We start from the raw sequence: 16,141 nt of genomic DNA, 5'->3' as shown, positions 1-16,141 counted from the left end.
ACAAGGTAAAAGAAAGTCCATTGAAACTTTGATATATTAAGAGCACATTAAAAAGAGTTGCTCGTCAAGAAAAGGACATAATAATTATATTTAAATGTTCTCTTATGGGCTATATAGAAAGGAGTGTTTCTCTTCTTGGGTTTAGCCTAAGAATGGTGCTCTCTCAAAGTGGGAAAACAAACTCTTAAAAAAATCAAGTTTGAATCAGGAGTATTTGGTCACTTCCTACCTCACATGCCCAAGAAACAGACTGAAATCTAAAGGAAGCTCGGTGTGCTTGTGAGGGACTTAGAACAAATTAATAATAGCCATTATACATTAAAATAGTAGGTGGGATTTTTTTTTACTGTGCCATTCTTTTTTTCAGCATAGGAAACACTGCTGCTGCTAAGCTGCTTTAGTTGTGTCTGACCCTGAGTGACCCCATAGATGGCAGCCCACCAGGCTCCCCCGTCCCTGGGATTCTCCAGGCAAGAACACTGGAGTGGGTTGCCATTTCCTTCTCCAATGCATGAAAGTGGAAAGTGAAAGTGAAGTCGCTCAGTCGTGTCCGACTCTTCGAGACCCCATGGACTGCAGCCTACCAGGCTCCTCTGTCCATGGGATTTTCTAGGCAAGAGTACTGGAGTGGTTTGCCATTGCCTTCTCCTAGGAAACACTACACAGAAGCAATGGGAAAAATTCAGAACACATTTGTAGCAGAGCTACAAAAAGAACTTGCTTAGGTCAAATTTATCAGACAGAGCCATGACCAGGACTCAGATTTTAAAACTTCATTGTTTCCACTACCTTTAATTTCCTTTCACTGATATATTTTTAAAGGCAAAATGAATGAAAAAGGATAGCATCACATTATATGAAGGCCTATAAGTTTGAGGATGTATTCAGTTGTCTCTTAACTATGTCTGCCCATTTCTTGGCCTGACCTCAGAAGACTGTCCAACTCTATCCCCAGCCCACAGACCCTATTAAAGGGGTAACCTAGGCAGCTATGTTTAATTATACATTCTTTTCAGGGATCACCCCATACACTGGACCAAGCCAATCAGGTTCACTCTCTTGGTGTGTTTAAGTCACAAGGGGGAAGTTGCTGAGGCACAGCAAGCAGGAAGTAGAGAGGCAGAGGGAACGTCCATGAGGTTTCCATGCAGAACAGTCCTCACAGTTCCCATATTTTCCCACCTTGGAGTCTGAGATCTATATTCTTATAATATCCACCTTACCCCTCCTTTTCTCTTTTGTTGATTAGACAGGATTTTTATTAACAATTAAGTAATTCCTGATTACATCTCTACTACAAAATGCTAAAAGTCAACAGAAAGATATGTAGAGATAAGAATTTAGTCTAGCACTGTGTACTTAGTATCTGGGGAGAAGACAGATGAGCTAAATAGACTGAAGAGATATTTTTAGTAGTACAGCACTTTGAAGAGTCCTTTATGAGGTGTTTTTCTCTGTAATATTACATTCAACCACCAACTCTTATCATTTCTACTTCTCAAATATTTTTCTTATCTATCTTCTCTCCACATGAATAGCCATCTCTTATCTAGACTATAATTACTCTCTTAGGCAACATGAAAAGATGTAAGGAAACTTGCTAGCTCTTTTAAGAAAACTTTAATTCAAAAAGATACATGCATACCTATGTACATAGCAGCTATTTACAATAGCCAAACATGGAGACAACCTAAGTGTCTATCTGCAGCTAAACAGATAAAGAAGATGTGTGTATACACATATATTAAAAAGAACAAAATAATGCCAACAAAATAATGCCACTTGCAGGATAGTGTAAACAAGGATAGACCTAGAATTACAGAGTGAAGTAAGTCAGAAAGAGAAATAGAGGGCTTCCCTGGCAGCTCAGTGGTAAAGACTCCACCTGCCAGTGTAGGAGATGTGGGTTTAATTCCTGACCCAGAAGATCCCACATACTGTGGAGCAACTAAGCCCATGTGCCACAACTACTGAGTCTGTGCTCTAGAGTTCAGGAGCCACAACTACTCAGCCTACTAGCCCTAGAGCCTGGGCTCCCCACAAAAGAAGCCACTGCAATGCAAAGCCCACACGCTGCACCTAAAGAGTAGCCCCTGCTCACCATAACTAGAGAAAAGCCTGCTCAGCAACAAAGACCCAGCACACCCAAAAATAAATAAAAATTAAATTGTATAGAAAAAAGAGGAATACAAATACCGTGTTATCACTTATATGTGGAATTTAAAGTGACACAAATGAATATATCCATATCACAGAACCACATTTACAGAGAACTGACTTGTGGCAGCCAATGGGGGAGGAATGGTATGGAAGGGAAGGATTGGGAGTTTGAGATTAGCAGATAAAAACCATTATATAACTGTGGCTTTGTAGTAGAGCCTGAAGTCAGGTAGGTTGATTCCTCCAGTTCCATTCTTCTTTCTCAAGATTGCTCTGGCTATTCAAGGTTTTTTGTATTTCCATACAAATTGTGAAATTATTTGTTCTAGCCCTGTGAAGAATACTGTTGGTGGCTTGATAGGGATTGCATTGAATCTATAAATTGCTTTGGGTAGTATACTCATTTTCACTATATTGATTCTTCCAATCCATGAACATGGTATATTTCTCCATCTATTAGTGTCCTCTTTGATTTCTTTCACCAGTGTTTTATAGTTTTCTATATATAGGTCTTTAGTTTCTTTAGGTAGATATATTCCTAAGTATTTTATTCTTTCCGTTGCAATGGTGAATGGAATTGTTTCCTTAATTTCTCTTTCTGTTTTCTCATTATTAGTGTATAGGTATGCAAGGGATTTCTGTGTGTTGATTTTATATCCTGCAACTTTACTATAGTCATTGATTAGTTCTAGTAATTTTCTGGTGGAGTCTTTCGGGTTTTCTATGTAGAGGATCATGTCATCTGCAAATAGTGAGAGTTTTACTTCTTCTTTTCCAATTTGGATTCCTTTTATTTCTTTTTCTGCTCTGATTGCTGTGGCCAAAACTTCCAAAACTATGTTGAATAGTAATGGTGAAAGTGGGCACCCTTGTCTTGTTCCTGACTTTAGAGGAAATGCTTTCAATTTTTCACCATTGAGGATAATGTTTGCTGTGGGTTTGTCATATATAGCTTTTATTATGTTGAGATATGTTCCTTCTATTCCTGCTTTCTGGAGAGTTTTTATCATAAATGGGTGTTGAATTTTGTCAAAGGCTTTCTCTGCATCTACTGAGATAATCATACGGTTTTTATTTTTCAATTTGTTAATGTGGTGTATTACATTGATTGATTTGCAGATATTGAAGAATCCTTGCATCCCTGGGATAAAGTCCACTTGGTCATGGTGTATGATCTTTTTAATGTGTTGTTGGATTCGGATTGCTAGAATTTTGTTTAGGATTTTTGCATCTATGTTCATCAGTGATATTGGCCTGTAGTTTTCTTTTTTTGTGGGATCTTTGTCAGGTTTTGGTATTAGGGTGATGGTGGCCTCATAGAATGAGTTTGGAAGTTTACCTTCCTCTGCAATTTTCTGGAAGAGTTTGAGCAGGATAGGTGTTAGCTCTTCTCTAAATTTTTGGTAGAATTCAGCTGTGAAGCTGTCTGGACCTGGGCTTTTGTTTGCTGGAAGATTTTTGATTACAGTTTTAATTTCCGTGCTTGTGATGGGTCTGTTAAGATTTTCTATTTCTTCCTGGTCGAGTTTTGGAAAGTTGTACTTTTCTAAGAATTTGTCCATTTCTTCCACGTTGTCCATTTTATTGGCATATAATTGTTGATAGTAGTCTCTTATGATCCTTTGTATTTCTGTGTTGTCTGTTGTGATCTCTCCATTTTCATTTCTAATTTTATTGATTTGATTTTTCTCCCTTTGTTTCTTGATGAGTCTGGCTAATGGTTTGTCAATTTTATTTATCCTTTCAAAGAACCAGCTTTTGGTTTTGTTGATTTTTGCTATGGTCTCTTTTGTTTCTTTTGCATTTATTTCTGCTCTAATTTTTAAGATTTCTTTCCTTCTACTAACCCTGGGGTTCTTCATTTCTTCCTTTTCTAGTTGCTTTAGGTGTAGAGTTAGGTTATTTATTTGATGGTACTGGCACAAAGACAGAAATATAGATCAATGGAACAAAATAGAAAGCCCAGAGATAAATCCACGCACATATGGACACCTTATCTTTGACAAAGGAGGCAAGAATATACAATGGATTAAAGACAATCTCTTTAACAAGTGGTGCTGGGAAATCTGGTCAACCACTTGTAAAAGAATGAAACTAGACCACTTTCTAACACCATACACAAAAATAAACTCAAAATGGACTAAAGATCTAAACGTAAGACCAGAAACTATAAAACTCCTAGAGGAGAACATAGGCAAAACACTCTCTGACATACATCACAGCAGGATCCTCTATGACCCACCTCCCAGAATATTGGAAATAAAAGCAAAAATAAACAAATGGGACCTAATTAACCTTAAAAGCTTCTGCACATCAAAGGAAACTATAAGCAAGGTGAAAAGACAGCCTTCAGAATGGGAGAAAATAATAGCAAATGAAGCAACTGACAAACAACTAATCTCAAAAATATACAAGCAACTCCTACAGCTCAACTCCAGAAAAATAAATGACCCAGTCAAAAACTGGGCCAAAGAACTAAATAGACATTTCTCCAAAGAAGACATACAGATGGCTAACAAACACATGAAAAGATGCTCAACATCACTCATTATCAGAGAAATGCAAATCAAGACCACTGTGAGGTACCATTTCACACCAGTCAGAATGGCTGCGATCCAAAAGTCTACAAATAATAAATGCTGGAGAGGGTGTGGAGAAAAGGGAACCCTCTTACACTGTTGGTGGGAATGCAAACTAGTACAGCCACTATGGAGAACAGTGTGGAGATTCCTTAAAAAACTGGAAATAGAACTGCCTTATGATCCAGCAATCCCACTGCTGGGCATACACACTGAGGAAACCAGAAGGGAAAGAGACACATGTACCCCAATGTTCATCGCAGCACTGTTTATAATAGCCAGGACATGGAAGCAACCTAGATGTCCATCAGCAGATGAATGGATAAGAAAGCTGTGGTACATATACACAATGGAGTATTACTCAGCCATTAAAAAGAATTCATTTGAATCAGTTCTAATGAGGTGGATGAAACTGGAACCTATTATACAGAGTGAAGTAAGCCAGAAGGAAAAACACCAATACAGTATACTAATGCATATATATGGAATTTAGAAAGATGATAACAATAACCCTGTGTACGAGACAGCAAAAGAGACACTGATGTATGGAACAGTCTTATGGACTCTGTGGGAGAGGGAGAGGGTGGGAAGATTTGGGAGAATGGCATTGAAACATGTAAAATATCATGTATGAAACGAGATGCCAGTCCAGGTTCGATGCACGATACTGGATGCTTGGGGCTGGTGCACTGGGACGACCCAGAGGGATGGTATGGGGAGGGAGGAGGGTTCAGGATGGGGAGCACATGTATACCTGTGGCGGATTCATTTTGATATTTGGCAAAACTAATACAATTATGTAAAGTTAAAAAAAAAACCCCATTATATATAGGATGGATAAACAACAAGGTCCTACTGTATAACTACAGGGAACTATATTTAATATCCTGTAATAAGCCATAATAAAAATAACATGAAAAAGACTATATACATAGTTAACTGAATCACTTTAGTGTAGAGCAGAAATTGACACAATATTATAAATCTAATTTCATTGTAAATACAATTTTTTTAAAAATAGGTATAAAAACATCCACTTCTGCTTCATTGACTATGGTAAAGCCTTTGACTGTGGATCACAACAAACTGGAAAATTCTGAGATAGGAATACCAGACCACCTTACCTGCCTCCTTAGAAACCTATATGCAGGTCAAGAAGCAACAGTTAGAACCAGGCACAGAACAACTGACTGGTTCCAAATTGGGAAAGGAGTATGTCAAGGCTGTATATTGTCACCCTGCTTATTTAATTTATATATGCAGAGTACATCATGCAAAATGCTGGGCTGGATGAAGCACAAGCTGGAATCAAGATTTCTGGGATTAATATCAATAACCTTAGATACACAGATGACACCACCCTACTGGCAGAAAGTGAAGAGGAACTAAAGAGCCTTTTGATGAAGGTGAAGGAGGAGTGTGAAAAAACTGGCTTAAAACTCAACATTCTAAAAACTAAGATCATGGCATCAGGTCTCATTACTTCATAACAAATAGATGAGGAAACAATGGAAATAATGACAGGCTTTATTTTCTTGAGCTCCAAAATCACTGCTGTTGGTGACTGCAGTCGTGAATTTAAAGGATACTTGCTCCTTGGAAGAAAAGCTGACAAACCTAGACAGCGTATTAAAAAGCACAGACACCACTTTGCTGACAAAGGTCTGTCTAATCAAAGCTATGGTTTTTCCAGTAGTCATGTATGGATGTGAGAGTTGGACCATAAAGTTGAGCACTGAAGAATTGGTGCTTTTGAACTGTGGTGTTGGAGAAGACTCTTGCGAGTCCCTCGGACTGCAAGATCAAACCAGTCAATCGTAAAGGAAATCAGTCCTGAGTATTCATTGGAAGGGCTGATGCTGAAGCTGAAGCTCCAAGACTTTAGCCACCTGATTCCAGTTGGCGAAGAGCCAACTCATTGGAAAAGATCTTGATGCGGGAAAGATTGAAGGCAGAAGGGGATGACAGAGTTCGAGATGGTTGGATGCCATCGCCGACTCAATGTACATGAATTTGAGCAAACTCCAGAAGATGGTGAAGGACAGGGAAGTCTGGCATGCTGCAGTCCTTGCAATTGCAGAGTCATATATGACTGAGCGACTAGACAACAAATATGGTAGTGGGAATGAGCTAAATGTGGTGTCAGGAGTAATACAGGCTGAACAAAAGCATAAAGAGGCACCTGCACCAGTATTCCATAGTAGGGACTTAAGGAAGGTTTCAGTGAATTTTTGCCTAAAAAAATAAAGGCTTCAGAAAAAGTAAGAATTAGCAGAGCGTAATTAGCAGAGATGAGAGAGAGAGAAGGCAAGATATATGAATATTTCTGAAGTGTTCAAGAGTATGCAGAAAGACAACAATTTGCAAATTGCCAAAGGTTTCTCCTGTTTATCCTCAGATGATGGGTTATATTTCCCCTACCATCCAAAAGAACCTGAAAGCCAAACAGGACTTCTCTGAATCTAGGCCAAAGACAGGCTTAAAGCAGGAGTTTCCTCTTTTCCCAAGTCAGTGGCAAACAATGGAAGACTTCTCAGTTTGGTTTCCCAAACTCAGGACTTACACTTTCATCAAAGGTTGTTAAGGTCAGTAAAAATCTTCGTAAGATTTTACTCTGTGGCCTTGATAAGGACAATGTAGAGAAGTCCACTGGTTTTTTTTGCAGTCAATGAGAAATGTTTCTTCATACTGTGAACATCAAGTCCACTTTCTGATGATCTAAGATCAGAGGTAAATTTGGCTTTACAGCTTCAGTTTAGGTATTAACTATGCAAATTCTAAGTTACGAATTATAATTTCTTAGAAATTCTAAGTTTCTAAATTCTCTTCATAGAATGAAAATCAGGTTTTCTTTCAGTTTTTGTTTTGAAGATTAGAGATTAAGAAAACTTTTTTACAAGTAATATGAGTCATTAAAAGACGGGAAGCAAATTATGTTTACAGTAATCTGTAAGGTCAGCATTGCACTGTGGTTTTCCCTGGGCCCATGTAGTCACCCAAAGTCACAATGGCCTAATTTCTAGAGGCCCAAGTTCCTATTTTCAAGCCAATGATTTATTACAATTTCCCCTCCAAAAGTATTATTGGTAACATGAACAAAACAGTATTTCAGGCATCAATGATCTAAAATACAGATGTTCTTGAGCACCCATTTTTAGTGAGGGCAACAAAATCTTACCCTTCATGTGTATAAAGCATAAAAGTATGTATATGATTCACAGTCTGTATGAAGTATTAAAATTTCATGGGGGTAGATGATTAGGGGGGAAAAAAAACCTAAAAAGGTTCCTTAGGGAGGTGAGAATGAAAAAATTGAGAAACATGGTGTAGATTTTTACCAAGTGAGGAATACTTTAATTCAACTTTCGTGATAATTCAAAATCCCCAGATGAAACAGAAAACCACAGTGATTGTATTTTCTACCAACGTACTTGTGAGCAGCTCCAGTTTTCTCTTTGCCCTTTGTTTCTCCAAGCAGAAGTCACTAAAATTGTTCAAGTATAAAGAAAACCCTAGGAATAATTTTTTAAAAGGTATACGAGTCATTAAACGTACAACACACAGAGTACAAACCAAAAAAGTAAATTTATTTAAATTACTAAAATAGCTTTTAAAGTCATTTACAGATTAGCTGCTACAATTATTTTTCCTGATATAAGTAATATTATTTTAAAATTTTGGTCAATGAAACAGTTAATAAAAACATCTGTTTCTCCGTATAATACATATATGTATAAAATAAGCCTTTTCAAAAATTCTTATTTTAGAATCCTCTATAAATCAAGAATATCTGACTTCTGACAGTGTCGGGAACAAATTATAATAAGTAGTATAAATTTATGAATATTGGTAGTCCTAGTGGGAAGAAATAAGACCATACTCTACCATCAGTTAGGGATCCTCAAAAGGTAAATGAAGAAGCCACTGACAGGCTTTAGTATTCTAAAAACAATATTGTCATTTAAAGGTTTGTAGACAATAAAAAAATAAAGAAAGTTGATCCAGAATTTTAAGATTCTAAGAAAACTAAAGCTGTTGACAGATGAGAAAGCTGTTAAGAGATGCAAAGTTAAAACTGAAATCCTACGGTACAGTTATATACAGCAGTACATCTTAACATCCTTCATATACAGTAAACTTCACTTTCTTTTTGGCTTGAGGCACTCAATAGAATTTATCACGTGCAGAGTAAGTCTTTATACTTGTTACAAGAGTGTCATTAAAGGACGTAGACTGCAACAAATGGACATTCAGAAAATCAAATCCCTCTTCAGTCACTGACAGGTGGTTGACAAAACGGTTTACCAACTTCTGACATTATCTTTCTTAACAAAATTTTCAGGATATGAACAAAATAAACTGCCTGGATTTGCCTGTTCTTAAGAGCCAAGTGAGCAAATATACTAAACCTCATCATATACATGCTTCAGAATCCTTGGGAGGAATAAAAATTTCTTAAAGAAAAATAAAAGTCCCAACAGAATTCACTGAGAATGGAGTTCATACAGCTATGTTTGATGAACCCCTGGTGACAGTGACCTTTTTTTTTTTTAATTTCTGAGTGTGCATGGGGTGGCTTGCAGAATCTTAGCTCCCCAACCAAGGATGGAACCCAGGCCCTTGGCAGTGAGAGCATGGAGTTCCACCCACTAGACCATCAAGGAATTCCCCCAGTGACTTATTTTAATATTTCATCTTGAAGACTTTTCCTCCCCTTTCTTTCTCCATTCCACAACTTTTCCCTGGTCTCCTTTTCCCTGCCCTCCAAAATTAAAGAAAAAAAGAAAGAAACACCCAAACACTCAGATGGCTCTTCATTATTGCCCTTCATTATTTTTGTTCCTATAAGGAGAAGCTGACTAAGGAATTCACATCTAAATGATGTAAAAAGAGAACAAAACAGGAAAGCCCACAGTTGCGTTCAGGGAGCTGTCTTACTAATAACAAACTCTGTGAAAAAAAATCCAAATTAAAAAATTGGGGAGGATTTACAGGAAGGAGCCAAATCCCTCCCACTGGTCATACCACAGCAATAATGACTCACTCCGGAATCTAAGCAGATCCTCTATGGGACTGTATATAATTTATAGTCTGTAGATATCATTTACACAGATCTCAGTGGGAAACGAGTCTCTTAGGTAACAGATAATTAGGCTGAATAAACAATACAGATGTTCTATGTTTACCTAAGAACCTAACCTCCTTTAAAAAGAAAACAGTTCTTTCAAAAAGAACTGAGTGCTGTCTCGTTAAAGTTTGAAAAAATTCTCAGCACTTGAGACTTAATTTTCTCTTCTGTCTTCCTTTATAAGCAGATGCCTTTTTTCAGGTCATTTTCAGGTTGTACAGGCAGGACTAAGTGAGAAATACGGCTCCAGAGCCCACTCAATTTGTCTGGGTCCATATGTTTGTAGGAGTTGGGTGTGTCAGAGTTGGTGAACTTGACTTGGAGGAAATCTCTCACTTTTTCTTCAATTTCCTTTAGGCCTAGACTGGTTCCGAGCGTCTCCTCCTCCAACAAGACAGTTAGGACTAAGGCTACATCTTTGAAGGCTGCACTTTCATGGTCACAATACTTATAGAAGATCAAAGTAGAGCCTGCAGGCAGTGACTCAAAGCGGTGGACCACAGCCGCATTCTGGCCATTTCTGAATCCATTGCTCAGTTCCTGGTCTACTTCTTCTTTGACAGTATCACTGTCTCGAGTAGCTTTGCTGGCCCCATCGATCCGTATGGCAGGAACACTCCGGAAGGAGGAGTAGGCATCAGCGATTTGTTCGCTCAGACACCTGAGCGCTTCTTCAGCATCTCGGGCGGCAGTGAGCAGCAAAATCGCAGGCTGAGGCCGAGATTGAGAACCATTGAGATGTTTTTCCAGGAATGTCTGGCTCCTTTTCCACAGCTTCTCATCTTGACCTTGGTACTTATTCATCAGTTGTTTCATCTGGTTCTGGAATTCTTGAACAGCAGTGGTTTCTGCTTCAGGAGGACGAGTGTACAAAAAACCCCCAATGAGAAGAGCGGCTATCACAGCAAAGGGCCAATAACGCTTTGTCTTGACAGAAGACACACTTTTGGGTTGCCCAGTCATTTCTGTTCGGGAAAAAAAATGACACATACAAATATTATTTTCTTAGGTTCAAGAGCAAGTGACTTTTAAAGCCCACATTAATATTTACAAACATTAGATAAGAGAGGGAGGAATTTAAAGAAGGGAGCTGATAACTTACTTTCTTAAAGAAATAATTCAACACATGTATTTTAAGTTATGTATTTACATATGTATGAGTATGTATATGTCTCTTCAATATCAAAATGATAGGAAGTCTCAGAGGAAAAGTAGAATTTAAGTATATGAAATGGCATATGCAAATTGGAAAGAATATAATTTACAAACCAGAGCTATCATTACTACTGCTAATATTTGGGAGGTAAACAATATTAGAAGACACTTTACAAAATAGTTTTAAATTTAGAAACTAACATGGATTATTCTCCAATGTGAAATATTTAATTATAAAAAGGGATAAACTAAAGGATGCATTATAAATGAAATCTTCCATATAACTGCACTGATGCCTATCTTTTGTGGCATGCAGTTGTTAATATTGGCAAATTTTGTTTGTAACTCACTCCTAATTATTATCGGCAATGATATCAATTTATATTTACCTAGTGCTTTGCAGCTGCAGTTTATAAAGCATTTTCTCATATACCGTATCATTTAACCATTTAAATATGAGAGCAATAATATTTTTACTTCCTATTTACGGACCCTGTAGACCAACAGGTCTCAAAGTATGGCTGGTAGGCTATCTCAAGATCTCCTCAAGGGGATCTTTGAGGTTAAAGCTGTTCTCCTATCTTATTCAACCTTTTCCCCGCCATATTGATATCTGCACCAATGGTGTAAAAAGCCTTGGTAGGAAAAACAACTGACGCTTTAGATGAATCACAGGGCAGTGGCACCAAACTATACTAGGACTGTCTTTGTATTCTTCATGGCCATGTATTTAAGGTTATCAATTTCACCTAAGAACATCCTTCATGAAGCATTCAAAGCTATTTACCTTATTAACACTCAATCCTTGAGTATAACATTCTATGTGAAAAAATGGCAAGTATATATAAAGCACTTTGTGCAATTGAGTTGTCAGCTGAACTAGTGCTTTTTCATAGAATTTTTACTGAAAAGGACAAGTGACAAACTATGGCTAGTCAGACTTCGTATTTGGGAGAAATTTTCTTGAAAAGGAACAGTGTGAGCCTCTTGCCTTCAAGGAAACTGACAATCTTTGTTCCCAGTGGTAAAATTCAAGGTTTCAAGTGAAAATTAGAATTGCAGGATATCTGCCATCATGAATTTAACAGCTCTCAATACTTATGACTTCTTTGTCTTGAGACTGGTGGTGATCTTAACAAATGTGATCTTTTTATATAGTATTAAAAACATGTCAGCATTTGGAAGGTCTATATAACTTAGTGAACCAACCTTTTCCAAATGACCAGTGCATGATACTCAAAGTACAAGGAAGACCAATGGGTTTTAACAGAATGTAAAAATGTAACAGAATACAAAAGTTCATTAATATGGCTTCAGATTTCATATTTCAAATAACATTTAGAAACTAATGTTATCTGAGTTTGGGAGAGTATCAAAAGAGAATATTCACAACTGTCTAAAGACTATTAAAACATTATATATCTGTACAAAGCTAAATTTTTGCAGATACCTCAACCAAAACAATATATGGTAACAGGCTAAATACAGAAGCAGAATGAAATTCCAGCTCATTTTATTAAACCAGGCATTAGAGATTAGAGAAAACACAAAATTACTTAAAAATAATTAACAAACATTAAAAAAAATTTTTTTTCAGCTTTAATCTCTAGGTAATTATAGACAGGTATAACCCTTTTTTTCTCAAAGGTCTCTAGGGATACTTATTAAGGGATACTTATTAACTTTCCTAGTGGAAAGTGGTATTGAGACTGAGACTCATTTAATAAAAGGTGAATAGACAAACTTACGTTGGTTGGAGGTTGATGGAGATTGGTTTCCAAGCTCTGATTTCTGAACACTGTCATCTAAAGATAGGAGTAATAAAGATTATCAATTTATGTTTCATAATTTCAGTATTTCCAATAGAAAAAAGAAAATGTCACCAAGAGAAAATAAGGGAGAGATCAGCCAGAAACAGAAGAAAAAGCAGAAGATTCAGGTGTCTACTAGATTGACAGATGTTTGAGACATAAGACCCATTTCTTTCATAATTATTCATGGCACATAAGAGTCTAGTACAAAGCATACTCTTAATACATTAGTTTTGTGAGAAAGCCTTGAATTGGATCCAAATTATTTAATGGGAGTGGTGAAATTTCCGGGACAAAGGTAAGAGGACAAAGAAAACAAGTACAACTATAACAAAAGGAAACATATTATACCATCTGAAAAACTGCCATATATTGAACGCATGCCTGGTGATGATGCTGTAAAGAGGGAAAGAAGGACAAAATATAGATTATGGATTACTGAGCTATTTGGATGAGGGATTTTTAAGGTAAAACTCAATCTTAAATCTTATTTTCCACCTCAAACTGACTCAATACTGCCTCTGGTGCTTCTGACCATTACAAATATCAGTAATATTTTAGAAATTACACTAAAAAACTTTTCACCATTTCTGTTAATAGACAAGTAATTCTGTTTTAGCTTTGTGGCTAAACAATAGATATAAAAAATAATTTTCTCACAACTCCATCAAATCTCTATTTCCATCGTTACTTTAGAAAATAAATAAAAAACTATCCAGCTCTTTCCTTTTCCCCTCCATCTTTTTTGGCATGGTGACAGATTTTAACATCTAAGAAAACGGAAATGGAAAGACAGCGTTTAGAAGGTGAAGAGGATGAGTTATTCATTTGTATGATCTACATTACCAATATTGTCATCTATCACTTGCCTGGAACTTTATAGCTTTTATGTGTATAAGTGATCTTTCTAGGTATATTTACCAACACTTTTCATTGGAGAAACACTGGACTAAACTGGAGGAATACAATTTATGCTGTTGTTTTTAATAGAAATAGCCTTATTTCTGGTCATATGACAAAAAACCTCAAATGAAACAAAATGACATCAACCGTAACTCTAAACTAATAATTGCTTTGCCATTACAGTTTAGTCTAGGAAATGTCATTATTTAGAAGCTTCAAAGTTAGGTCACCAAAATTAAAATTAAAATTCCACTAGATAATGTTTATCTTAAATACCTTACTCCATGACTGCAAAGATCAAATGAGATAATATATGAAAAATCTGTGACATACATGATGATATTAATAATGGAGAATAGCTAAATTTGTTATTATGAAACATATGTAACATTTATAACTCATAGAACATAGAACTAAGAAAACGAAGTTAACACAAACAGAACTCCCATTTACAACAGCATCAAAAAGAAGAAAATATTTAGGAACAACAGACTGGTTCCAAATAGGAAAAGGAGTACGTCAAGGCTGTATATTGTCACCCTGCTTATTTAACTTATATGCAGAATACATCATGAGAAATGCTGGGCTGGAAGAAGCACAAGCTGGAATCAAGATTGCCGGGAGGAATATCAATAACCTGATATGCAGATGACACCACCCTTATGGCTGAAAGTGAAGAGGAACTAAAAAGCCTCTTGATGAAGGTGAAAGAGGAGAGTGAAAAAGTTGACTTCAAACTCAACATTCAGAAAACGAAGATTATGGCATCTGGTCCCATCACTTCATGGGAAATAGATGGGGAAACAGTGGAAACAGTGTCAGACTTTATTTTTTTGGGCTCCAAAATCAGTGCAGATGGTTACTGCAGCCATGAAATTAAAAGACGCTTACTCCTTGGAAGGAAAGTTATGACCAACCTAGATAGCATATTCAAAAGCAGGGACATTACTTTGCCAACAAAGGTCCGTCTAGTCAAGGCTATGGTTTTTCCTGTGGTCATGTATGGATGTGAGAGTTGGACTGTGAAGAAAGCTGAGTGCCGAAGAATTGATGCTTTTGAACTGTGGTGTTGGAGAAGACTCTTGAGAGACCCTTGGACTGCAAGGAGATCCAACCAGTCCATTCTGAAGGAGATCAGCCCTGGGATTTCTTTGGAAGGAATGATGCTAAAGCTGAAACTCCAGTACTTTGGCCACCTCATGTGAAGAGTTGACTCACTGGAAAAGACTCATGCTGGGAGGGATTGGGGGCAGGAGGAGAAGGGGACGACAGAGGATGAGATGGTTGGATGGCATCACTGACTCAATGGACGTGAGTCTGAGTGAACTCCGGGAGTTGGTGATGGACAGGGAGGCCTGGCATGCTGTGATTCATGGGGTCGCAAAGAGTCGGACACAACTGAGCGACTGAACTGAACTGAATTGAAGACTAATCGAGGAGGCAAAAGAGTTATAACTGAAACTTCTAAAACATTGATGAAAGAAATTAAAGCAGATATAAGTAAATGGAAAAGACATCCCATGGTAATGGATTAGAGAATATTCTTAAAGTGTCCATACTACCAAAAGCAAGCTACAGATTCAGTGCAATCCCTATAAAAATTCCAATGGCATTTCTTTTTTATAGAAAAAGAAAACAATCCTAAAATTCATATGGAACCACAGAAGATCCCAAATAACCAAAACAGCTTTGAATAAGAAGAACAAAACTGGAGGCACCACACTTCCTGATTTCAAAATGTATCACAAAGCTAGAGTAATCACAACACTATGGTACTGCCATAAAAACAGACATAATAGACCAATGGAAGAGAATAGAGTCAGAAATAAACCTAAGATGTGTTCAACTGATCCTCAATAAGGGTGTCAAGAATAAGCAATGAAGAAAAGACAGTCTCATCAAGAAATGGTGCTGGGGAAATTGGATATCCACATATAAAAGAATGATATTGGATCCATATCATATACCACACCCCAAAATCAACTCAAAACAGACTAAAGACTTAAACTAAGAACTGAAATAATACAACTCCCAGAAGAAATATGGGGCAAAACCCTCTTGAAGTTGGCACTGGCAATGATTTCTTGGTTATGACACCAAAAGCACAGACAACAAAAGTAAAATTAGACCAGGGGATGACATCGAACTTAAAAAAGCACAATGACTTACGTGATCAAAATCACAACATCACCTCACATTATCAAATGTATTGTGTAGCTATTACCAAAAAAACAAAAGTGCAAGGTATGTGGAGAACATGTGGAGAAAACAGAATCCCTGTACACTGTTGGTGGGAATATAAACTGGTACAATCTCTAGGAAAAGAATTATGGAGGTTCCTCAAACAATAAAAATGGACAACCATGTGATCTGGCAATCCAACTTTTGGATATATATCCAAAAGA

The 16,141-nt window shown here is 37.0% G+C and overlaps 1 protein-coding gene across 4 annotated transcripts in view; it reads right to left on the bottom strand.

Moving 5' to 3' along the window:
• Positions 1-8,305: 8,305 nt before the first annotated feature.
• TOR1AIP1 (torsin 1A interacting protein 1) overlaps positions 8,306-16,141 on the bottom strand; it is a 45,757-nt gene continuing 37,921 nt past the window's right edge. For 2 of the 4 annotated variants that reach the window (XM_027565468.1, XM_027565467.1), the window contains 3 exons: positions 13,185-13,229; positions 12,771-12,827; positions 8,306-10,832 (listed from right to left, as the gene is read on the bottom strand). In XM_027565468.1, the coding sequence (XP_027421269.1) occupies positions 10,045-10,832; positions 12,771-12,827; positions 13,185-13,229 (890 nt within the window). In that variant the 3' untranslated portion in view covers positions 8,306-10,044. The remainder of the gene's footprint in view (positions 10,833-12,770; positions 12,828-13,184; positions 13,230-16,141) is intronic. The other 2 variants (XM_027565470.1, XM_027565469.1) reach the window with 1 other exon arrangement.

This window comes from Bos indicus x Bos taurus, chromosome 16, assembly GCF_003369695.1.
Source record: "Bos indicus x Bos taurus breed Angus x Brahman F1 hybrid chromosome 16, Bos_hybrid_MaternalHap_v2.0, whole genome shotgun sequence".
Lineage (NCBI taxonomy): Eukaryota > Metazoa > Chordata > Mammalia > Artiodactyla > Bovidae > Bos > Bos indicus x Bos taurus.
Note: the sequence above shows the minus strand (reverse complement) of the source record. Positions and strands in the feature narration are given on the sequence as shown.